The sequence below is a fragment of the Macaca fascicularis genome, chromosome 16 (assembly GCF_037993035.2).
Source record: "Macaca fascicularis isolate 582-1 chromosome 16, T2T-MFA8v1.1".
Lineage (NCBI taxonomy): Eukaryota > Metazoa > Chordata > Mammalia > Primates > Cercopithecidae > Macaca > Macaca fascicularis.
The window spans coordinates 45,100,380-45,125,540 of NC_088390.1; the positions used below are offsets into that span (position 1 = coordinate 45,100,380).

The window sequence follows — 25,161 nt, forward strand, 5'->3', positions numbered from 1 at the left end:
TCAGCAAGTTCACAGGACCCAGATTCAGCCTACACAGTCTATCATATTTTTATGTACTAAAAATGAACAGTTCATAATGAAATTTAAATAAGTATCATCTATAATTGCACCCAAAAAAAACCCATGAAATACAATTAGGTATAATTGTAACATACTATGTTTAAGATTTATATGCGGGAAACTACAAAATGATGAAAGAAATCAAAGAAATAGAAATAGACCATGTATCTTAGTCAAAACCCACAGTTTAAAAATTTAAGTTAGAAGAAACAATCCGTGGCCGGGCGCGGTGGCTCAAGCCTGTAATCCCAGCACTTTGGGAGGCCGAGACGGGCGGATCACGAGGTCAGGAGATCGAGACCATCCTGGCTAACACAATGAAACCCCGTCTCCACTAAAAATACAAAAAAATTAGCAGGGCGTGGTGGCGGCGCCTGTAGCCCCAGCTACTCGGGAGGCTGAGGCAGGAGAATGGCGGGAACCCGGGAGGCGGAGCTTGCAGTGAGCCGAGATCGCGCCACTGCACTCCAGCCTGGGCGACAGAGCGAGACTCCGCCTCAAAAAAAAAAAAAAAAAAAAAAAAAGAAGAAACAATCCGTTCTTCTGAAAACGTATTGTGGTTTATCGAGAAAGAGAGATTGAGGTCGGGCGTGGTGGCTAATGCCTGTAATCCCAGCACTTTGGGAAGTCTAGGAGTACAGATCACCTGAGGTCAGGAGTTCCAGACCAGCCTAGCCAACATGGTGAAACGTGTCTCTACTAAAAATACAAAAATTAGCCAGGTGTGGTCGTGGGCACCTGTAATCCCAGCTACTCAGGAGGCTGAGGCAGGAGAATCACTTGAAACCAGGAGGCGGAGGTTGCAGTGAGCCAAGATCACGCCATTGCACTCCAGCCTGGGCAACAAGAGCGAAACTCCATCTCAAAAAAAAAGAAGTAGATATGGGCAAGATATTGGAGTGATTTGGAAGTTGTCAGTAAAAGAGTTGGAAACTTGAAAGGACAGTTTCACCAAAGCAATGTAAATATATGTGTGTGTGTGTGTGTGTGTGTGTGTGTGTGTGTGTGTGTGTGTGTATACACACACATAGATATATGTAGGTAGGTAGATAGATAGGTATCTCCAGAAAGATAAGAACATAATAATAATAGTCCTTTCAGGGAAAACTGGAAGGGCAGTGATGAGAAAGGAGAATTTTCACTGTATATATACCCTTTTGTATCTTTTGGTTTTCGTACCATGTGGGTGTATTACATAATATAAAATAAAAAGGCAGACCCAGTACCGTGGCTCATACCTGTAATCCCACCACTTTGGGAGACTGAGGTGGGAGGATTGCTTGAGTCCAGGACTTGGAGACCAGCCTGGACAACATAGTGGGAACCCCATCTCTACAAAAAATAAATTAGCTGGGCCTGTTGGTATACACCTATAGTCCCAGCTACTTGAGAGGTTGACATAGGAGGATCACTTGAGCCCAGGAGATCGATCCTGCAGTGAGCCATGATTGTGCCACTGTCTCCATGTTCATTTTTATTATTTCGTCAACCAGGCAGCTTTGTTTTGCTGGTATAATGAGGTAAGTGTGTCTTTGTGAGCTTATCTGGATTATAATTAGCTTTTAGTGGTTGCGTGTATTCTGTTTTGCTGCTGAGAGGGCTGAATTGCTCTTTGAAGAGTCTGGGTAGCAGTGATTTTGCTACTTTCGAGTGAGAGTAATTGATTTGAATTATTCTTTCCTTGGACTCCCAGTATGTTTGAATTGCCAGTATTTCTGATGGGAGCTAGTGAGGAAGTTTAATTAAGGAAAAGGACAAAGCTCTTCCTCTTATTTAACAACAACAAAAAAACAGAACTACTGAAAGGGGACAAAAATCGTTTAACCTCTTGTCTGAAAATCTTTTACTTTTAATTTAGGCCTTTCCCTTAAGTAGTTCACAATAAACAAAAGAGGTAGAAATTAATGTTTTCTTCTTTCTGTCTCCTCTTCCACATTTATTGGAAACAGAAGAAAAATTTATATTGTTTCATTTATGTTGTCTTATGTATTACAGAAAAGTAGATGGTTTCTATAAATCACTTTTATTTTCTTCTGTTTTAGTTTTTTTTATCTTTTTGATGGCTTAGGTCGACTGAAAGTTCTTTTCTCTTGAGCATTTTGATGTTTGTATCTAATAGGTTTAAAGGCAGAAGTTTAGGCATTGTTTTTATGTGGAGCTAATCAAGGAGAAGGAGAAATGTGTAAGAACTTTCTTTTTCCAGCTCAGTGAAAGAGAGAACTGTTGCTCTCCAAAGGTTGGTCATATGGTTGGTAAACAGCATTAAAATGCTGGTTTTTATATTTTGAATTTTCTTCCAAGTGACTGGTACTTGTTCTGTAAGTTTTGATGTAGGTACTTCACTGATCTAGAGATTAATAGGAAGTTTGCAAACAGCCATTGGTACTTCTGTTTGTAGGATAAGTTCTCATCTTGTCCTTTTTCTTCAAAATTAACTTGATTATTCCTGGCCCTTTGCGCTTAGCCTGTCAAATTCTACAACAATCTTTTTGGGATTTTGGTTAGAATTATATTGACCTTGTAGATTATTTTGGGAAAAATTGACATCTTTATTATGATAAGTATTCCTATCTATGAATCTGATTGGTTTCTTCATTTATTTAGATTATCTTTTTAATGTTTCAAAATAGAATCTATAATCTTCATAACAGGTATGTATACCGTTTGTTAAAGTTGTTCCTAAGTACCTTACATTTGGTTCATTGTTAAAATTCGATTATTTAAAAATTTATATTTTCTATGTATTGCTATTATATAGAAATACTGTTGACTTATATATTGAGTTTGTATTTAACAACTTTGCCAAACTTTCCTATTGTAATAATTTCTTTTTGGCTTTCCATGTAGAAATGAAATTATCTGCAAATAATAATATTATTTTCTCCTTTCCATTTTGTATATCCTTTATTTTTATTATCTTTCTGTGCTGGGAAGGACTCAGTATAGTATCAGAAGAGAAACAATGGTACAAGGCATAGTTTTCTTATTTCTACGTTTTAAAGGGAATACTTTTAACATTTTACCTTTAAGTAAGCTGATTACAGAATTCTGGTGGATATACTTTATCAGGTTAAGGGAGTTCTCTTTTATTCTTAGTTTGCTAGGAAATCTTACCGTGAAAGGAGTTTGAATGTTATCAAATGCTTTTCTGCATCTGTTGAGATGAACTGTGTCGATTTTCTCTTTTAATCTGTTGCTGTTGTACTACTAGCTTTCAAGTAATACTTCTTGCTTTTTCTGCTCCCTTCCCCCAGGTGATTTGTGGAGCTATGATTTCTTCAGTGGTGAGTTTGTGGTGTCACCTGAACCAGACACAAGTGTCCACACTCTTGACCCTCAGAAGCACAAGTATATTATATTGGGGAGTGATGGGCTTTGGAATATGATTCCACCACAAGATGCCATCTCAATGTGCCAGGACCAAGAGGAGAAAAAATACCTGATGGTGAGAAGTGATTCAATAACTTGATATTGTTGTCTAAACATTGTTTTGGTACTTCTGTCAGAATCTTGAATATGAACTAAGGACATTGACCTTGGGTAGATTTTTGCATTTGCCTGGATCTGCTGGTGGGTAAAACATAGGCTTTGTAGCTCCTAATCATTAGAGGAATGAGACAAGAAATATATAAGTGAAACCTAACAACAAAACACACAACCACTGACTTCAGTATAAATTGGCCTATGGAACACTGCTAATTCCTTATTTTTTTAAATGACATATAATTCGCATACCATAAAATTTATCCTTTTAAAGTATATAATCCAGTGATTCTTAGTGTAGTTCACAAAGTTGTACAACCATCACCACTACTTCTTTTTTTTTTTGAGACAGAGTCTTGCTCTGTCACCCAGGCTGGAGTGCAGTGGCATGATCTCAGCTCACTCTAATCTCCGCCTCCCGGCGTCAAGCGATTCCCCTCCCACCTCAGCCTCCCAAGTAGCTGGGATTACAGGCGTGCGCCACCCCCACCCAGCTAATTTTTTTGTATTTTTAGTAGATGGGGTTTCATCATGTTGGCCAGGCAGGTCTTGAACTCCTGACCTCAGGTGATCCACCTGCCTCAGCCCCACAAAGTGCTGGGATTTAAGGCATGAGCCACTGTGCCTGGCCTCCATCACCACTACTTGTACTACTTTTTTTTTTTTTCCTCCCAAGAGATGAGGTCTCACTACGTTGCCCAGGCTGGTTTAGAACTCCTAGGCTTAAGCAATCCTCTCACCTCAGCTTCCTGAGCAGCTGAGACTACTGTGGTGCCGTGCCCAGCTCCTAATCTCAAAACATTTTCATCATCATCCCCTAACAGAGCACATGGAAGTATCTGGAATCAAAGACCCAAAGATGGGTTATCCTTAGAAGAGATGATCTTTCTCTCAGATGGGAGGAATAGTAAAGCTGTATTTTGAGGTGGAAGGAGGGGCAAATTGATTGAATTTTTGTTAAATTGCCTCCATTTAGTACAGGCGCAGTAGCTCACACCTGTAATCCCAGCACTTTGGGAGGCTGAGAGGGGTGGATCACCCAAGGTCAGGAGTTAAGAGACCAGCCTGGCCAACATGGTGAAACCCCACCTGTATTAAAAATACAGAATTAGCTGGGTGTGGTGGCACTCACCTATAGTCCCAGCTACCTAGGAGGCTGAGGCTGGAGAATCGCTTAAACCTGGGAGACAGAGGTTTCAGTAAGCCAAGATCATGCTGTTGCACTCCAGCCTGAGCAATAACAATGAAATTGTGTCTCAAAAAAAAAAAAAAAAAAAAAATTGCCTCCATTCATTCACTCAACTAACACGAGGTATTAGGTACAGGGATTGCAAAGGTAAATAGAATATGGTCCTTCCTCAGCACTTACCATATTATTATAAATAGAATATATAAAAAACTAACAATCCCATTAAATCATGAGTTCTTTTAAGGTGAGAGTCATCTTGATTCAGTTTTACAATTTCAGGGCCTGGTGTGTTGCATTTAATCGGAGATTATCAGGTATCAAAGAGTAACATAAAGACTGTTCTGTTTAATGGATTTAGAATTCTTTAATGATCTGAGAGAGATCATTTCAATGGCATAAAGACAAAAGCCAGTTTGTAGTGGGTTGGAAGAACCTATTTATGAACCCTAAAGTGTTTTAAGATGAGTATTGAAGGAAGCATCCGTATAATACATAATTAGAACAAGTCTTATGAGACCTGGGAGAGTGAGACAATAGAAAATATCACAAGATTGCATAGGAAGCTTCATGGAAGGGAGTGATATTTGAGCAAGAAATTTTGCAGGCTTGATCTAAGCAGCAGTGGTTTTTGGAAAAAACACAAAGAAATACATGTATGCCAGGCGCGGTGGCTCAACCCTGTAATCCCAGCACTTTGGGAGGCCAAGGCAGGTGGATCACTTGAGGTCAGGAGTTTGAGACCAGCCTGGCCCACATGGTAAAACCCCATCTCTACTAAAAATACAAAAATTAGCAAGGCATGGTGACTCACACCTGTAATCCCAGTTACTCAGGAGGTTGAGGCAGGAGAATTGCTTGAACCCCGGAGGCAGAGGTTGCAGTGAGCTGAGATCGTGCCACTGCACTCCAGCCTGGTATCAGAGCGAGACTCCATCTCAGAACAAACAACAACAACAACAAAAAACCCACAAAGAAATACATGAGTAGTAGAATTGACAGCTCGTATGTTTTTAAGGAATAAGAATATGATGACACCTAAATTTCTAACTCTGGTGACTAGTAAGATGTTATAAAGAAGAAACATCATTTAGGGAGAGATGGGGAAGGTAATTATTTCAGACATAGGCATGTTGAGTTGGAGGTACCTGTGGTTCATCTAGATAGATATCTTCAGTAGGCAGTTATAAATATTTGAGACAGAGGGGTGGCATGCTCCTGTGGTCCCAGCTACTCAGGAGGCTGATGTGGGAGGATTGCTTGACCCCAGGAGTTCAGGGCTGTAGGGCGCTATGATTGTGCTTGTGAATAACCACTGCACTCTAGCCTGGACAACACAGTGAGACCCTCATCTCTTTAAAAATAAAAACTTGGGAAGGAAGCCTGGAAATACTAATTTGACAGTTAACAAGAGTTGTGTAAATTGTGGCAATATATGCACTTAGACTGTGGTTTCAGAGCACACAATATTAGGGGGACTCAAGTCAGCAGAATTCTAGTGAGCTGAGGGAAAAAAATACAGGTAAGGTAGTGGAAAATGGTTTATATAATTGTTTTCATGGAGCATTGATGGGAAGGGAAACGGGCACACTGAAAAAGTGAGAGGTAAGGGCTCAGTCAACTGGTGTTTGGAGAGTGATGAACCACGTGCCGTGGGGAATGTGATAGATTCATGAATTAGAGAGTAATGCTGCCTTTAAGCAATTCTGAGGTGCATATTTTCTTTTAATATCTCTGAAATTGGAACACTTTTTACAAATAGTATATCATAGTTCAATTAACAGTGTTTTGTTTTGTTTTGTTTTGTTTGAGACGGAGTCTTGCTCTGTCGCCAGGCTGGAGTGCGGTGGTGCAGTCTCAGCTCGCTGCAACCTCTGCCTCTTGGGTTCAAGCGATTCCCCTGCCTCAAGCCTCCCAAGTAGCGGGGACTACAGGCACGTGCCACCATGCCTGGCTAATTTTTTTTTTTTTTTTTTTTTTTTTTTTTTTTTTTTTTTGAGATGGAGTCTCGCTCCGTCCCCCAGGCTGGAGTGCAGTGGCGCTATCTCGGCTCACTGCAAGCTCCGCCTCCCGGATTCACGCCATTCTCCTGCCTCAGCCTCCCGAGTAGCTGAGTCTACAGGCGTCCGCCACCATGCCCGGCTAATTTTTTTTTTTGTATTTTTAGTAGAGACGGGGTTTCACTGTGTTAGCCAGGATGGTCTCGATCTCCTGACCTCGTGATCCGCCTGCCTCGGCCTCCCAAAGTGCTGGGATTACAGACGTGAGCCACCGTGCCCGGCCCAGCTAATTTTTTTTATTTTAGTGGAGACGGGGTTTCACCACGTTGGCCAGGATGATGTCCATCTCCTGACCTCATGATCCACCCACCTTGGCCTCCCAAAGTGCTGGCATTACAGGCGTTGAGCCACCACGCCCAGCCGACAATGTATTTTATTTCTTTTGTGGCACATAAAATGATGCATCCATAACACCAGGCTCATGGTATTCTACATGAAGAAAACAGTCTAAGTGATCCAGTCAGAGAGTTAGAAAAAAGAACATCAGAGTAAAACCCTTCAAAATAGGAGGATGAAAATAATAGAGCAGAAATTATTTAGGGAGATTCACAAAACCCAGAAGGGCAGTCCTTTAAGAAGACAAATAAGGCATGATTGATTGTTTCTAGTTCAAGAAAACACAAAAAAGTTTGAGTGGACATAACTACACTTAAAAATAGAGATTTTTAAAACACACTTTAAAAAATTCAGAGTATACTATACATATAAAATTTACAATTTGTACTACTTGAAAGTGTACAATTCAATAGTAATAAATACATTTGTATTTTTTTTCCCCATCCTTCATCCCTTCCTCCCTACTACCTTCCTGACTTCTCATAACCACAATTCTACTCTCTTTGTCTTTGTGAGATCTTCTCTTTTAGCTGCCACATATGAGTGAGATCATGTCTTTCTGTGCCTGGATTATTTTATTTAGCATAATGATCTCCAGTTCCATCCATATTGCTGCAAATGACAGGATTTCATTCTTTTCTATGGCCAAATACTGTTTCATTATGTGTGTATATATGTATACACCACATTTTCTTTATCCATTCATGTGTTAAATGGAATTGACGTAGGATGATTCTGTATTTGGACTATTGTGAATAGTGCTGCAATAAACATGGGAGTGCAGATACACCTTCAGTGTGTTGATTTTCTTTCTGTTGGATATATGTATAGTAGTGGAATTGTTGGATCATATGGTAGTTTGCTTCTGTCTTTTTTTTTTTTTTTGAGGAACCTTCATACTCTTCTTCATAGTGGCTGCACTAATTTACATTCCCACTAACACTGAGGGTTCCCCGTTCTGCACATCCTCACCAGCATCTGTAGTTGCCTATCTTTTTGATACAAGCCATTTTAACTGGGGTGAGATGATAACTCACTGTGGTTTTGATTTGCATTTCTCTGATGATTAGTGATGTTGAGCATTTTTTTCATTATCTGTTAATCATTTGTATGTCTTTTGAGAAATACGTGTTTTAGATCTTTTGCCCATTTTAAAATTGGATTATTTCGGGTTTGTTTTGTTCCGTTGCTACTGATTTGAGCTCCTTAAATATTGTGGTTGTTAATTCCTTGTCAGATGGATAGTTTGCAGATGTTTTATCCCATTCTGTGGATTGTCTGTTCACTTTGTTGATTGTTTCCTTTGCATTTTAGCTTGTATTTTCTTTTTTTTTTTTTTTTTTTTTTTTTTTGAGACGGAGTCTCACGCTGTTGCCCAGGCTGGAGTGCAGTGGCGCGATCTCGGCTCACTGCAAGCTCCGCCTCCTGGGTTCCCGCCATTCTCCTGCCTCAGCCTCCTGAGTAGCTAGGACTACAGGCGCCCGCCACCGCGCCCGGCTAATTTTTTGTATTTTTAGTAGAGACGGGGTTTCACTGTGGTCTCGATCTCCTGACCTTGTGATCCGCCCGCCTCGGCCTCCCAAAGTGTTAGCTTGTATTTTCATTTGTCTATTTTTGCTTTGGTTGCCAGTGCTTTTGAGGTCTCATGCAAAAATTATTTGCCCAGAGCCATGTCCTGGAGCATTTTTCCAATGTTTTCTTCTGATAGTTTCATAGTTTGTGAGATCAAAGTAGATCTCACAAAGAGAGAATAGAATTGTGGTTACCAATTGAGATCTTAGATTTAAGTCATTAATCCATTTTGATTTGATTTTTGTGTATGATGAGAGAGAGGGGTATAGTTTCATTCTTCAGCATATAGTTATCCAGTTTTCCCACTACCATTTATTGTTGCTTTTGGCACCTTTGTTCAAGATGAGCTGGCTGCAAATTGCATGGATTTATATATAGGTTTTCTATTCTGTTCTATTGGTCTGTGTGTGTGTGTTTGTAGCAGTACTGTGCTATTTTGGTTACTGTAGGCCTCTAGCATAGTTTGAAGTCAGGTAGTGTGATGCCTCCAGCTTTGTTCTTTTGGCTTAGAATTGCTTTGGCTATTCAGGATCTTTTGTGGTTTCATAAAAATTCTGAGCTTAAAGAAAAAATTATGTGAATAATGTTATTTCAATTTTGATAGGGATTGAATCTTTAAATTGCTTTGGGTAGTATTGTCATACTAACAATATTAATCCATCCAATCCATAAGCATGGACTATCTTTGTATTTTTTTGTATCCTCTTCAGTTTCTTTCATCAGTATTTTCTAGTTTTCCTTTATAGATCTTTCACATCTTTGGTTACATTGATTACTAGGCATTTTATAATTTATATACCTATTGGAAATGGGATTGCTTTCTTGATTTCTTTTTTTTTTTTTGATACGGAGTCTTGCTCTGTTGCCCAGGCTGAAGTGCAGTGGCGCAGTCTCGGCTCACTGCAAGCTCTCCCTCCCGGGTTCACGCCATTCTCCTGCCTCAGCCTCCCGAGTAGCTGGGACTGCAGGCGCCCGCCACCACGCCCAGCTAATTTTTTCTATTTTTAATAGAGACCGGGTTTCACTGTGTTAGCCAGGATGGTCTCGATCTCCTGACCTCGTGATTCACCCGCCTCGGCCTCCCAAAGTGCTGGGATTACAGGCATGAGCCACCACGTCCGGCCACTTGAGTTCTTTTTCAGATTGTTTGCTGTTGGTATATGTAAATGCTGCTGATTTTTGTATGTTCATCTTGTATCCTGCAGTTTCACTGAATTTATCAACTCTAACAGTTTTTTTGGTGGCGTCTTTAGGTTTTTGTAGGTATGAGATCATGTTATCTGCAAATAAGGCTCATTTGACTTATTCATTTCCAGTTTGGATGCCCTTTATTTCTTTCTCTTGCCTAATTGCTCTGGCCAGGACTTCCAGTATTGTATTGAATAACAGTACTGAGAGTGGGGCATCCTTGTCTATTTCAGTCCTTAGAGGAAAGACCTTTAATTTTTTCCCCATTCAGTATGATGTTAGCTGTGAGTTTGTCATTTTGAGGTATATTTTACTATACCCATTTTTGATGAGGGTTTTTTTAAAATCATAAAGTGATGTTCAGTTTTATGAAATGCTTTTTCAGCGTCTATTGAAATAATATTCTTTTTTTTTTTTTTTTTTTTTTGAGAGAGTCTTACTTTGTCACCCAGGCTGGGAGTACAGTGGTGCCATCCTGGCTCACTGCAGCCTCCGCCTTCTGGGTTCAACTGATTCTTCTGCCTCAGCTTCCCGAGTAACTGAGGTGGGAGGATCACTTGAGCCCAGGAGGTTGAGACTGCAGTAAGCTGAGGTCATACCACCGCACTCCAACCTGGCTGACAGAGTAAGACCCTGTCTCAAAAAACAACAAACAAACAAACAAAAAAGTTTTCCACTCATTTTCATCATTCATTTATTTCTACGGGTACTTTTAATACATGTAGGCAGCCGGGTGCGGTGACTCGTGCCTGTAATCCCAGAACTTTGGGAGGCCGAGGCGGGCAGATCACCTGAGGTTAGGAGTTCGAGACCAGCCTGGCCAATGTGGTGAAACCCTGTCTCTACTAAAAGTACAAAAAAAAAAAAAAAAAAAAAAAAAATTAGCTGGGCATGGCAGCAGGTGCCTGTAATCCCAGCTACTCGGGAAGCTGAGGTGGAAGAATCACTTGAACCTGGGAGGTGGAGGTTGCAGTGAGAGGTCGTGCCATTGCACTCCAGCCTGGGTGACAAGAGCAAAACTCTGTCTCAAAAAAAAAAAAAAATGTAGGCTTCTTTCCTGGAGTACATCATTTTCACTTCTAATCTGTGAGATTTAGCAGATTACAAATTCATATATGACACTGGAAGTTTTATTCTAAGCCACATTTATTTGCATAAAATGAGATCCTTTTGGTTTTGTTTTCTTTACTCGTTCAATTGGTATATATTTGTTCTTTATTCTATAAGCAGTTACTGTATTATTTTTTCCTCATATGAGTGACATTGACTGTGTGTGTGTGTGTGTGTGTGTGTATGAGCTGTTTATATTTCCTTTTCTCTGGATTTTGTTTATATTCTTTGACAATTTTTATGTTGAGTCATTGTCTTCAATTTGCAGAATCTCTTATGTTGGGAGGAATTTGACCCTTTGCAATGATTTTTTTTTTTACCATGCCTGATTGTCTTGTTTGTGAATTATGTTTTCTAAATAACTTCATGTTTACTTTTTGTTGTTGTTGTTTTTTTGAGATGGAGTCTCACTCTGTCACCCAGGCGGGAGTGCGTGGCATGATCTCTGCTCACTGCAACCTCCGCCTCCCAGGTTCATGCCATTCTCCTGCCTCAACCTCCCAAGTAGCTGGTATTACAGGCGCGTGCCACCATGCCTGGCTAATTTTTGTATTTTTAGTAGAGACAGGGTTTCACCGTATTGGTCAGGCTGATCTTGAACTCCTGACCTTGCAATCCACCTGCCTCCACCTCCCAAAGTTCTGGGATTACAGGCGTGAGCCACCGTGCCTGGCTACTTTTCTTTTTAAGTAACTTCTTTATAACTTTTTCTTTTCTTTTCTTTTCTTATTTTTTTTTTATTTTTTTCTCTTTTTCTTTTTTGGAGACGGAGTCTTGCTGTGTTGCCTAGGCTGGAATGCGGTGGCGTGATCTCGGCTCACTGCAACTTCCGCCTCCTGGGTTCAAGCGATTCTCCTGCCTCAGCCTCCCCAGTAGCTGGGACCACAGGCATGTGCCATCACGCCTGGTTAATTTTTTGTTTTTTAGGTAGAGACGGAATTTCACCATGTTAGCCAGGATGGTCTCGATCTCCTGACCTCATGATCCACCCGCCTCAGCCTCTCAAAGTGCTGGAATTACAGGCATGAGCCATTGCGCCTGGCCAACTTTTTCTTTTCTTTTTTCTTTTCTATTTTCTTTTCCTTTTCCTTTTCTTTTCTGACAGAGTCTCGCTGTGTAGCTCAGGCTGGTGTGTGGTGGCGTGATCTCCACTCACTTCAGGCTCCGCCCCCGGGTTCATGCCATTCTCCTGCCTCAGCCTCCCAAGTAGCTGGTACTACAGGCACCCACCACCACGCCTGGCTAATTTTTTTGTGTTCTTAGTAGAGACAGAGTTTCACAGTGTTTGCCAGGATGGTCTGGATCTCCTGACCTCGTGATCCGCCTGCCTCAGCCTCCCCAGCATTTTCTAATTAAAGTTACAGTGAAGGCTGAGTTTCTTGATAAAAATAAAAATAGTGAAATTTAATGACAGGATAAAACCTTGTTTTATTAGTATTTTTTTAATTTAGAGAAGTACTATTTTAACATAGCTAAGGAGACTGGGGATAATGTTTGAAAATTTGGGAGCTTTGGCTGGGCGCAGTGGCTCACGCCTATAATCCCAGCACTTTGGGAGGCGGAGGCAGGCGGATTATGAAGTCAGGAGATCGAGACCATCCTGGCTAACGTGGTGAAACCCCGTCTGTACTAAAAATACAAAAAATAAGCCAGATGTGGTGGCGGGTGCCTGTAGTCCCAGCTACTGGGGAGGCTGAGGCAGAAGAATGGCGTGAACCTGGGAGGCGGAGCTTGCAGTGAGCTGAGATCGTGCCACTGCTCTCCAGCCTGGGCGACAGAACGAGACTCCATCTCAAAAAAAAGACAATTTGGGAGGTTTATTTGGGCCACAGTGAACACCAGATATTTAATTTGATATAGATGTTGTGGCAGCTAAATCTGAGTTACTTTCCTTCTCCTTGTTCTTTTGAATACAGGGTGAGCACGGACAATCTTGTGCCAAAATGCTTGTGAATCGAGCATTGGGCCGCTGGAGGCAGCGTATGCTCCGAGCAGATAACACTAGTGCCATAGTAATCTGCATCTCTCCAGAAGTGGACAATCAGGGAAACTTTACCAATGAAGATGAGTTGTACCTGAACCTGACTGATAGCCCTTCCTATAATAGTCAAGAAACCTGTGTGATGACTCCTTCCCCATGTTCTACACCACCAGTCAAGGTATATAGTTCCATAGTTTTTAAGTTATGTTTTAATAGTCACCAGTTCTTTGGTTACCGTCACCTGGAAACAATTTTTAAATTCTTACAGGATTTTGGATTTGAACTCGGTTCAAGAAAGTGGTATAACTTATTATCAGAGAGCCATCTTTATATCAATACTAATCTCAATGCCAGCCATGTGTACAGCACTAATAAAAAGGTGATTGTGGGCTCTTAAGAATATTATCGTTTGCCATCTAATGCTATGAATATTATTTTTAAAGCATTTAGAAGTTTGTGAAGCACTTAAATATATTTTATTTGAATCTCATAGCCCAGAAGTAGAGCTAATGTTATTATTTCATTTTATCAGTAATAAGCCTGAGAGATTAAACTGTCTAAACGAGGTCGTAGAGAATCAAAATTGAGCTGGACCTGAGGACAGCAGACATTACAACTGGTTGTCTGTTAACTCGTCTAAGAAACTTTATTCCTGTTTCTTAGCCACATTAATATTGAGTGAGTTTAAGATATGCTTTGAAATAAGCAAATTTTAAGTAATATCATACTTTCCTTTTTTGATTTACTAAGAACTCAAATACTTGGTTGTGTTTTCATACTAATTTTTCCCACCAAAAATTAGCAATATTGATTGATAAATGCTTTAATACATAGTATGGCTAACCTGGCTTTCTGAGAATGTGTTTTCAGTAGACTGACCATTAAAATGGGAAATATAGCGAAATCTAACGTTATCTATTCAGGCAGTTTTTTAAAGTGTCAAGGGCTTTAATTTTGGGCGTTGTAATCCTATAGTCTGTACTTGGAAATGGGTTATTACTGCTTTGCTTTCTTTCACTTTACATACATATGGCAAAAACCACATATGGCCAGATAAAATGAAATTTTTTCATTTCATTTTCTTTTTTTGTTTTTGAGACACTCTTGTTGCCCAGGCTAGAGTGCAGTGGCACGATCTTGGCTCACTGCAACCTCCACCTCCCAAGTTCAGGTGATTCTCCTGCCTCAGCCTCCCGAGTAGTTGGGATTACAGGTGCCTGCCACTATGCCCTGCTAATTTTTTGTATTTTTAGTGGAGATAGGGTTTCATCATGTTAGCCAGGCTGGTCTTGAACTCCTGACCTCAGGTGATCCACCCGCGTTGGCCTCCCAAAGTGCTGGGATTACAGGTCCAGCCAAAATGAAGTATTTTCATTTACAAAAGTTTTCTTTTCTTTGAAAACCATGAATGGTAATGTAGGTTGAAACCCTTTAAAGCCTCTTTATCCTCTCTTCGAAGCTGCGAAGGAGCTTGTGTTTGTATATTTGCGTATGTCTGAATATTTGTATATAATTATTACTTTCATGTTCCCCGATAACTGACCTTTAGGCAGTATAGAGAAGGAGGAGACATTAGACTGGGGAATAGTGTGAGGGACAAAGGGGCATTCTTAATATTGACCTCAAATAAAAATTATTGCAGTCTGCTGACTGGCATTAGTAAACCCATACATAAAATATGTTTAAAAAATTACTTAAGCCAGGCACGGTGGCTCATGCCTGTAATTCCAGCACTTTGGGAGGCCGAATTGGGCAGATCAGCTGAGGTCAGGAGTTAGAAACCAGCCTGACCAACATGGAGAAACCCCATTTCTACTAAAAATACAAAATTAGCCAGGTGTGGTGGTGTATGCCTGTAATCCCAGCTACTTGGGAGGCTGAGGCAGGAGAATCACTTGAACCCAGGAGTGGAGGTTGCAGTGAGCCAAGATCACGCCATTGCACTCCAGCCTGCGCAACAACAGCGAAACTCCATCTCAAAAAAAAAAAAAGAAAAGAAAAGAAAAAAATTAAAATCTGGACTGGGCATGGTGGCTTACGCCTGTAATCCCAGCACTTTGGGAGGCCATGGCACGTGGATCAGGAGGTCAGGAGATTGAGACCATCTTAGCCAACATGGTGAAACCCCATCTGTACTAAAATACAAAAAATTAGCTGGGCATGGTGGCTCATGCCTGTAATCCCAGCTACTTGGGAGGCAGAGGCAGGGGAATCGCTTGAACCCGGGAGGTGGAGGTTGCAGTGAACTGAGATTGTGCCACTGCACTCCAGCCTGGTGACGGAGCAAGACTCTGTCTCAAAAAACATAGTAATCATAATTCTGATAATGACCTAATACTACTACTAAAGATAAGACGTATGCATGCCATATGCAGGTATAGTTATTTGTTAACCCATTGGCCCTGCCCAAATACGGGAAAATATTTAGATTAATTCAGAATAATTAGTATTGTTGGCTCTGATCTAACAACTAACAAAGACAAATTTCTGCCCAAGAAGTTGTTTTTGGTTTATTTACCTTAATTGACATAAAGGTGAGTACTCCCGACTATGTTTGATTTACATCATTATTAAAGTTATCTCATGTTTAGTAACATAGAGATAAATTTAATGAGAATTTGATTAATATTGAATAGTTTCAGAGACTTACATTTAGACAAGGCATTTGAGACTAGATTTGTCTATAAACATGTCAACTTCTATTTGAATTCTCACATAAATTAGTCTTTGTTTTGGGATGGAGATAGTGGAAAGCCTTTGTTTAAGGTAGTTTACTATGACACACATTTCTTTCTCTGTCCTTTGTTTAGGGCAAAACTAAATTTAGCTATGTTTTACAAGCTAAGATCTATAAGAAAGGCATGGGGAAGAGAGCAGAGTTTCAGAAAATTAAAACTTAGTTATGTTTTAGGCACAGTTTGTAATTGTTTAATATTGGATTACAGGATAGGTGGGAGGAGAAAGTTGATCTCTGAAGCAGTGAACTTTTTTAAACTATGTATTTTTAGGGGGTAACCTCAACATCACATCACTGTTTTACGAACGTGCAGGCCTTAGCAATACAAATTAATCTGGGGTACATCTGAGAAGTCTGAATAGTTGCCTGTGCTAACAGATGCAATGTATTCCCACAGAATGCCAATAAAAAGAGAAGGAAAAGGAAACGTTCAAGGAGAAAGTGGGGGAAGGGAAGCCAGCACTCCTGTAGGGTCAGAATAATAATCTGTGCATTTATTTATTTATTTATTTATTTATTTTTATTTATTTATTTTTTTTGAGACGGAGTCTTGCTCTGTCGCCCAGGCTGGGGTGCAGTGGCCGGATCTCAGCTCACTGCAAGCTCCACCTCCCGGGTTTACGCCATTCTCCTGCCTCAGCCTCCTGAGTAGCTGGGACTACAGGCGCCCGCCACCTCGCCCAGCTAGTTTTTTGTATTTTTTAGTAGAGATGGGGTTTCACCGTGTTAGCCAGGATGGTCTCGATCTCCTGACCTCGTGATCCACCCGTCTCGGCCTCCCAAAGTGCTGGGATTACAGGCTTGAGCCACCGCGCCCGGCCAATCTGTGCATTTAAAAAGACACAGCTGGCCGGGTGCGGTGGCTCATTTCTGTAAATCCAGCACTTTGGGAGCCCAAGGTGGGTGGATCACAAGGTCAAGAGATTGAGGCCATCGTGGCCAACATGGTGATACCCCGTCTCTACCACAGATACAAAAATTAGCTGGGTGTGGTGGTGTGTACCTGTAGTCCCAGCTTCTTGGGAGGCTAAGGCAGGAGAATCACTTGAACCTGAGAGGCAGAGGTTGCAGTGAGCCAAGATCACACCACTGCACTCCAGTCTTGTGACAGAGTGAGATTCCATCTCAAAAACATAAATAAATAAAATAAATAATAAATAAATAGACCGGGCACAGTGGCTCATGCCTGTAATCCCAGCACTTTGGGAGGCCGAGGCGGGCAGATCACGAGGTCAGGAGATCGAGACCATCCTGACTAACACGGTGAAACCCCGTCTCTACAAAAAATACAAAAAAATTAGCCGGGCGTGGTGGCGGGCGCCTGTAGTCCCAGCCACTCAGGAGGCTGAGGCAGGAGAATGGCGTGAACCCGGGAGGCGGAGCTTGCAGTGAGCCCGAGATCGCACCACTGTACTCCAGCCTGGGCGACAGAGCAAGACTCTGTCTCATAAATAAATAAATAAATAAATACACAGCTAAACAGAAATTACAGTATATTGTGTTAACTCTGAAATCATCCCATTGTTTTTCTTTTATAAAGAAATTCCACCTAATATCTAACCTTATTATGCATGCTATAGCAATATGTTTTATTCCATTAGATAGCTTGACTAGTACCATTTTTCTTGTGCCTGCAGTAGTGATGTGATTATTTGGCATTAGGAAGCCTTCTGCTACAGAACTTATTTGCTGCTTGGTCTTGTGGCACATTATTTTTCTATATTAAAGCAGCATGAGCTCTTGGTCAGTGATTGCTTATTACTTAACGTATTTTTTCTGTGATCAGCCAGAACGTGCTTGTGACCAGGTTAAACATTTGAATCAACCTAATACGGAGGGATAAACTTACACGCAACTCATTGTTGAAATGAGAAACCTATATGTAAGACGTTCTAGAACAGAGACTGTTGCTGCCCAACATATAGTCAGTACTAAAACAGGCAAGAATAATCAAACTTTCAATGAACCATGCAGTTTATAGTAAATCAATGGAGCTGCCAGGTGTGGTGGCTTACGCTTGTTATCCCAGCACTTTGGGAAGCCAAGGCAGGCACATCACCTGAGGTCAGGAGTTTGAGACCAGCCTGACCAATATGGTGAACCCCCGTCTCTACTAAAATACAAAAATTAGTTGGGCATGGTGGCGGGTGCCTTGTAGTCCCAGCTGCTCAGGAGGCTGAGACAGGAGAATTGCTTGAACCCAGGAGGTAGAGGATGCAGTGAGCTGAGATCGTGCTACTGAACTCCAGCCTGGGCAACAGTGAGACTCTGTCTCAAAAAATAAATAAAAAATAAATGGAGCAATGGATTCAGAAACAGTATATTTTTAATAAAAAAGAGAAGTGGGCCGGGCACGGTGTCTCATGCCTGTAATCCCAGCACTTTGGGAAGCCGAGGCAGGCAGATCACCTGAGGTCAGGAATTTGAGACCAGCCTGGCCAACATGGTGAAATCCTGTCTTTACTAAAAATAGAAAAATTAACTGGGTGTAGTGGTGGGTGCCTGTGATCCCAGCTACTTGGGAGGCTGAGGCAGGAGAATCACTTGAGCCCAGGAGGTGGAGGTTGCAGTGAGCCAAGACTGTGCCATTGCACTCCAGCCTGGGCAACAAGAGCGAAACTCTGTCTCAAAAAAAAAAAGAACAGAGAAGTGATGTATTTGGGGCAGTAACAGATTAGTAACTAGAAATTCTTTGTCCTTTTCTTCAATGTCCATTGGTCCTAAAGTCTGTATGTTTTTCAGTAAAGCATATTCTTATCTATGATTAGATTGAGGTCATTTTAGAAACAGGTTTCTGAGCTGGGTGTGGTGGCTCACCCCTGTAATCCTAGCACTTTGGGAGGACAAGGAGGGTGGACCACTTAAGGTCAGGAATTTGAGACCAGCCTGGCCAGTGTGGTGAAAGCCCGTCGGCCGGGCGCGGTGGCTCAAGCCTGTAATCCCAGCACTTTGGGAGGCCGAGACGGGCAGATCACGAGGTCAGGAGATCGAGACCATCCTGGCTAACATGGTGAAACCCCGTCTCTACTAAAAAATACAAAAAACTAGCCGGGCGCGGTGGCGGGCGCCTGTAGTCCCAACTACTCGGGAGGCTGAGGCAGGAAAATGGCGTGAACCCGGGAGGCGGAGCTTGCAGTGAGCTGAGATCCGGCCACTGCACTCCAGCCTGAGCGGCAGAGCGAGACTCCGTCTCAAAAAAAAAAAAAAAAAAAAAAAAAGCCCGTCTCTACTGAAAATACAAAAATTAGTCAGGCATGGTGGCAGGTGCCTCTAACCCCAGCTACTCGTGAGGGTGAGGTGGGAGAATCGCTTGAACCTGGGAGGCAGAGGTTACAGTGAGCAGAGATCACGCCACTGCACTCCAGCCTGGATGACAGAGCAAGACTCAGTCTCAAACAAACTAAAAAAGAAGCTTCTGGATGCCTTCAATTTCCCTTTCATTTTATTTTTTCAACCTCCCTGCCTCCCTTATTTCCCTTTTAACTCTAGACAAATTAAAGGAAACATTCCTATTATAAGTATACTTTTATATAGCACTTTTAAGAAAGTTGTATATTCAGGCTGGGTGCAGTGGCTCACGCCTGTTATCACAGCACTTTGAGAGGCCGAGGTGGGCGGATCACCTGAGGTCGCAAGTTTGAGACCAGCCTGACCAATATGGAGAAACCCCGTCTCTACTAAAAATACAAAAAAAAGAATTTAGCCAGGTGTGGGTGGTGCATACCTATAGTCCTAACTACTCGGAAGGCTGAGGCAGGAGAATTGCTTGAACACGGGAGGTGGAGGTTGCACTCCAGCCTGGGCAACAAGAATGAAACTCCATCTCAAAAAAAAAAAAAAAAAAAAAGGAAAGGTGGCTGGGCGCGGTGGCTCACACCTGTAATCCCAGCACTTTGGGAGGCCAAGGTGGGCAGATCAGCTGATGTCAGGAGATCAAGACCATCCTGGCTAACATGGTGAAACCCCATCTCTACTAAAAATACAAAAAATTAGCCGGGCGTGGTGGCGGTTGCCTGTAGTCCCAGCTACTCAGGAGGCTGAGGTGGGAGAATGGCGTGAACCCGGGAGGCAGAGTTTGCTGTGAGCCGAGATTGCGCCACTGCACTCCAGCCTGGGCGACAGAGCAAGACTCCGTCTTTGGGGGAAAAAAAAAAAAGGAAAGGTGTTTATTTTATAGGAGATTTTATTTCAGAGAAAGATCAGATAAATATGTCTTCATTTACTGCTCTACAAAAGGATTTGCGTGGACTTTTCAGAATCTATTAGTATTTTAATAAATTTTGATTGAGAGTCCACTTGAGGAAATTTTACATGTTTGGGGGAGAGAGTGTTTATGCTTTAACTCTGGACCTTGATAAAGTATTAAGACAATGATTTTATGAAATGTTATTGCTTTGGAAGAGCTGGGTTTGACAGTAAGAATGTTCTTATCTGGAGGTGAGCGGATATTCTGAGTATATGTAGATTTAGAGCACTACACTCAAAGTAGTGGTGCATATCTAGATTGACAGGTGAGCGGATATTCTGAGTATATGTAGATTTAGAGCACTACACTCAAAGTAGTGGTGCATATCTAGATTGACATGAAGCGTTTTAAAAACAGCATTTTTAAAAACAATAAAGTGCCTTGGATAATTCTGATTTGTTTCATCAATTGGGAATTTCCCTAACCATTTTCATTAGGGTCCCATGTGTACTACTTTTCTCAAATCACAGAACAGTATCTAGTGTTTGCAGGATGGGTGCAAAGCAGCATTCATCTGAGTTTTCATTATGACCATTATGGCATAGTTGCTTTAATGTCGTACTTTGCTTCAATAATGTGTTTTAATGTTGTAATGCTTTCCACGCTACGTACTCAGAAATTAGAATTTAGGAGATAGGAAATAAACCAAAAAACCACAAATTTGTTGCTTATCCTACGGAGATGCTACCATCCCCCCCAGTGGTTACACTAGTTTTCATTACTATAAAATTGAGGTTTTTATTTATTTTTATTTATTTATTTATTTATTTATTTATTTATTGTGAGACGGGGTCTCACTCTGTCACCCAGGCTGGAGTGCAGTGGTGCGATCTCTGCTCTCTGCAGCCTCCACCTCCTGGGCTCAAGCAGTTCTCCCATCTCAGCCTCCAGAGTAGCTGGGATTACAGGTGCGTACCACCATGCCTGGCTAATTTTTATATTTTTAGTAGAGATGCTGTTTCACCATGTTGGCTAGGCTGGTTTTGAACTCCTGACCTCAAATGATCCACCTGCCTCAGCCTCCCAAAGTGCTGAGATTACAGGGTTAGCCACTGTGCCCAGCCAAAAATTGAGATTTTTAAAAGCTTTTTTTTCTTTTTTGAAATAGGGAACACTTCGTGAATTTGTGTCATCTTTGCACAGGGGCCATGCTAATCTTCTTTGTGTTATTCCAATTTTAGTATATGTGCTGCTGTAGTAAGCACTTAATGGCATCTTAAAGCAATTTTTTGATGGTTCTTATGGAAAAAGACTTTTATGAAAAATAGAGCGATTTCATCAACATTATGTTATTGTCAAAAGTAAAATTAAAACGCACACAGAGAATGCGATACTTTTAATCTTCTCCATGTTTGGGTACAGAATAGTGGAAGAGTGAATGTGTGCCTATGGTTAATTTTGAGGGTTTGTTTTGAAATTTTGTTCCTTAATGTATCTTATTTTTGGTTACCTGCCAGTGGATAGAAAATACATGTGACTACGTGAATTTTCACCCACTTGAGTAGGTTATTTTATAATTTCATCTATTACCCTGAAGACAGAATTCATGTCATTCTTACCTTTATATTGTCTTCTCACTCTGGTTCCTCCCATTAAACCTTACACATAGTTCAGTAAATATATGGTGAATGAATTAGTGAATGCATATAACATGTTTTTGCCATCCTACTAGCTTCATAACAAGCCTAACATCACATACATAGGTTTGTTGAGTTCTAGGATAAATTTTTTCTTATTTTGTTTTACCTTCTTATTTTTCAGTCCCTGGAGGAGGATCCATGGCCAAGGCTGAACTCTAAGGACCATATACCTGCCCTGGTTCGTAGCAATGCCTTCTCAGAGAATTTTTTAGAGGTTTCAGCTGAGATAGCTCGGGGGAATGTCCAGGGTGTAGTCATACCCTCAAAAGATCCAGAACCGCTTGAAGAAAATTGCGCTAAAGCCCTGACTTTAAGGATACATGATTCTTTGAATAATAGCCTTCCAGTTGGCCTTGTGCCTACTAACTCAACAAACACTGTCATGGACCAAAAAAATTTGAAGATGTCAACTCCTGGCCAAATGAAAGCCCAAGAAATTGAAAGAACCCCTCCAACAAACTTTAAAAGGACACTAGAAGAGTCCAATTCTGGCCCCCTGATGAAGAAACATAGACGAAATGGCTTAAGTCGAAGTAGTGGTGCTCAGCCTGCAAGTCTCCCCACAACCTCACAGCGAAAGAACTCTGTTAAACTTACCATGCGACGCAGACTTAGGGGCCAGAAGAAAATTGGAAATCCTTTACTTCATCAACACAGGAAAACTGTTTGTGTTTGCTGAAATGCATCTGGGAAATGAGGTTTTTCCAAACTTAGGAGAGAGCTTTTTAAATTTGGTGCCGAAGTTGGACTTTTTTTTAAGGAGACAAAATTAAAAGAATATACAGTTTGACTTTTTGGAATTCAGCAGTTTTATCCTGGCCTTGTACTTGCTTGTATTATAAATGTGGATTTTATAGATGTTAGGGTATAAGTTGCTGTAAAATTTGTGTAAATTTGTATCCACACAAATTCAGTCTCTTACTCTGATACACAGTAATTGTGACAACAGGGCTAAATGTTTAAAGAAATCAAAAGAATCTATTAGATTTTAGAAAAACATTTAAGCTTTTTAAAATACTTATTAAAAAATTTGTATAAGCCACTTGTCTTGAAAACTGCGCAACTTTTTAAAGTAAATTATTAAGCAGACTGGAAAAGTGATGTATTTTCATAGTGACCTGTGTTTCACTTAATGTTTCTTAGAGACAGGTGTCTTTTAAACATTATTTTTTATTTCTGATTTCATAATTCAGAACTAAATTTTTCATAGAAGTGTTGAGCCATGCTACAGTTAGTCTGGTCCCAATTAAAATACTATGCAGTATCTCTTACATCAGTAGCATTCTAAAACCTTAGTCATCAGATATGCTTACTAAATCTTCGGCATAGAAGGAAGTGTGTTTGCCTAAAACAATTCCCTTCAATTTCATCCCAGACCAATGGCATTATTAGGTCTTAAAGTAGTTACTCCCTTCTCGTGTTTGCTTAAAATATGTGAAGTTTTCCTTGCTATTTCAATAACAGATGGTGCTGCTAATTCCCAACATTTCTTAAATTATTTTATATCATACAGTTTTCATTGATTATATGGGTATATATTCATCTAATAAATCAGTGAACTGTTCCTCATGTTGCTGGATTTGTAGTTGTTGATTTATTTTAATGGTATGTACAATTTGAGTATTGCTTATCCAAAATGCTTGGGACCAGAAGTGTTTCAGATTTTTTTAAATTTTGGAATATTTGCTTTACACTTAGCTTTTGAGTGTTCCTAATCTGAAATTCAGAATGCTCTATTGAGCATTTCCTGTGAGCATCAATGCCTGCTCTGAAAAAGTTTCTGATTCTGGAATATTTTGGGTTTTGGATTTTCAGATTAAGGATGCTTAACCTGGATTAACATTCTGTTGTGCCGTGATCATGCTTCATGCTTTAGAGTGAGTTTATTTTATTTATTTATTATTTTGTTTGTTTGTCTGAGATGGAGTCTCACTCTGTCATCCAGGCTAGAGTGCAGTGGCGCGATCTCAGCTCACTGCAACCTCTGCCTCCTGGGTTCAAGTGATTCTCCTGCCTCAGTCTCTCTCCCCAGAAACTGGGATTACAGGCGCGCGCCACCATGCCCGGCTAATTTTTTTTTTTTTTTTTGAGACGGTGTCTTGCTCTGTCGCCCAGGCTGGAGTGCAGTGGTGCAATCTCGGCTCCCTGCAACCTCTGCCTCCTGGGTTCATGCAATTCTCCTGCCTCAGCCTCCTGAATAGTTTTTTTTTGTTGTTTTTTTTTGTTTTTTGTTTTTTTTTTTTTTTGAGACGGAGTCTTGCTCTGTCACCCAGGCTGGAGTGCAGTGGCCGGATCTCAGCTCACTGCAAGCTCCGCCTCCCGGGTTTACGCCATTCTCCTGCCTCAGCCTCCCGAGTAGCTGGGACTACAGGCGCCCGCCACCTCGCCCGGCTATTTTTTTTGTATTTTTTAGTAGAGACGGGGTTTCACCGTGTTAGCCGGGATCGTCTCTCGATCTCCTGACCTCGTGATCCACCCGTCTCGGCCTCCCAAAGTGCTGGGATTACAGGCTTGAGCCACCGCGCCCGGCCTGAATAGTTTAGATTACAGGCACGTGCCACCATGCCCAGCTAATTTTTGTATTTTTAGTAGAGGTAGGGTTTCACATGTCGGTCAGGCTGGTCTCGATCTCCTGACCTCATGATCCACCCGCCTCAGCCTCACAATGCTGGGATTACAGATGTGAGCCACCATGCTCAGCCAATTTTTGTGTTTTTAGTAGAGATGGGGTTTCACCATATTGACCAGTCTGGTCTCGAACTCCTGACCTTGTGATCTGCCTGCCTTGGTCTCCCAAAGTGCTGGGATTATAGATGTGAGCCACTGTGCCCGGCTTAGAGTGAGTTTAAAATACAACTTAAAGTCTTCGTTTTTGCACACTGAATTTTTTATTTTAATATCAAATATATTGAAATAGGTCAGGCGCGGTGGCTCATGCCTATAATCCCAGCACTTTGGGAGGCTGAGGAGGGCAGATCACGAGGTCAGGAGATCGAGACCATCCTGGCCAACATGGTGAAACCCCGTCTCTACTAAAATACAAAAAATTAGCCACGCGTGGTGGTGCACACCTGTAGTCTCAGCTACTCATGAGGCTGAGGCAGGGGAATCGCTTGAGCCCAGGAGGTGGAGGTTGCAGTGAGCTGAGATCGTGCCACTACACTCCAGGCTGGCAACAGAGTGAGACTCCATCTCAAAAAAACAGAAAAAAACAATGAAATAATAAGAATGTGATTAAGTCAGTTATGGCTTATAAGCATTATGTAAAATATGTAGCGATTTAAGATGAATAAAAAATTGCCAACTTCAGTAATACAGGAAAAAATCTGAAGGGAATTAATTAAACACTAACAGTATGTAATTTTGATGTGACTTGTACAGTGAGATAATTTTTTAGTTTATTTGGAACAAGATCTGTCATTGAGAGATTCAAGAGTTAATTCATGAATTCAATGTCATGCACCTACAATATGCTACAAACTGTGTTGTTGGAAACATACCAATTTTCCATAGGAAATCTAAGAGTTTTTTCAGATCTTTCCAAGAGAGAGATAGCAACTAG

General features: G+C 41.1%; 1 protein-coding gene and 1 non-coding gene across 3 annotated transcripts in view; one reads left to right on the forward strand and one right to left on the reverse strand.

Annotated features, from left to right (window-relative positions):
* Positions 1-23,168, forward strand: part of PPM1D (protein phosphatase, Mg2+/Mn2+ dependent 1D) — a 71,061-nt gene extending 47,893 nt beyond the window's left edge. For both annotated transcript variants that reach the window (XM_074019076.1, XM_045375121.2), the window contains exons 4-6: positions 3,315-3,505; positions 12,912-13,154; positions 21,721-23,168. In XM_074019076.1, the coding sequence (XP_073875177.1) occupies positions 3,315-3,505; positions 12,912-13,154; positions 21,721-22,278 (992 nt within the window). In that variant the 3' untranslated portion in view covers positions 22,279-23,168. The remainder of the gene's footprint in view (positions 1-3,314; positions 3,506-12,911; positions 13,155-21,720) is intronic.
* On the reverse strand, positions 21,060-21,164 carry LOC123569690 (U6 spliceosomal RNA). Its single transcript, XR_006693490.1, has one exon. It is a non-coding gene; the product is annotated as a U6 spliceosomal RNA (small nuclear RNA).
* Positions 23,169-25,161: the final 1,993 nt, after the last annotated feature.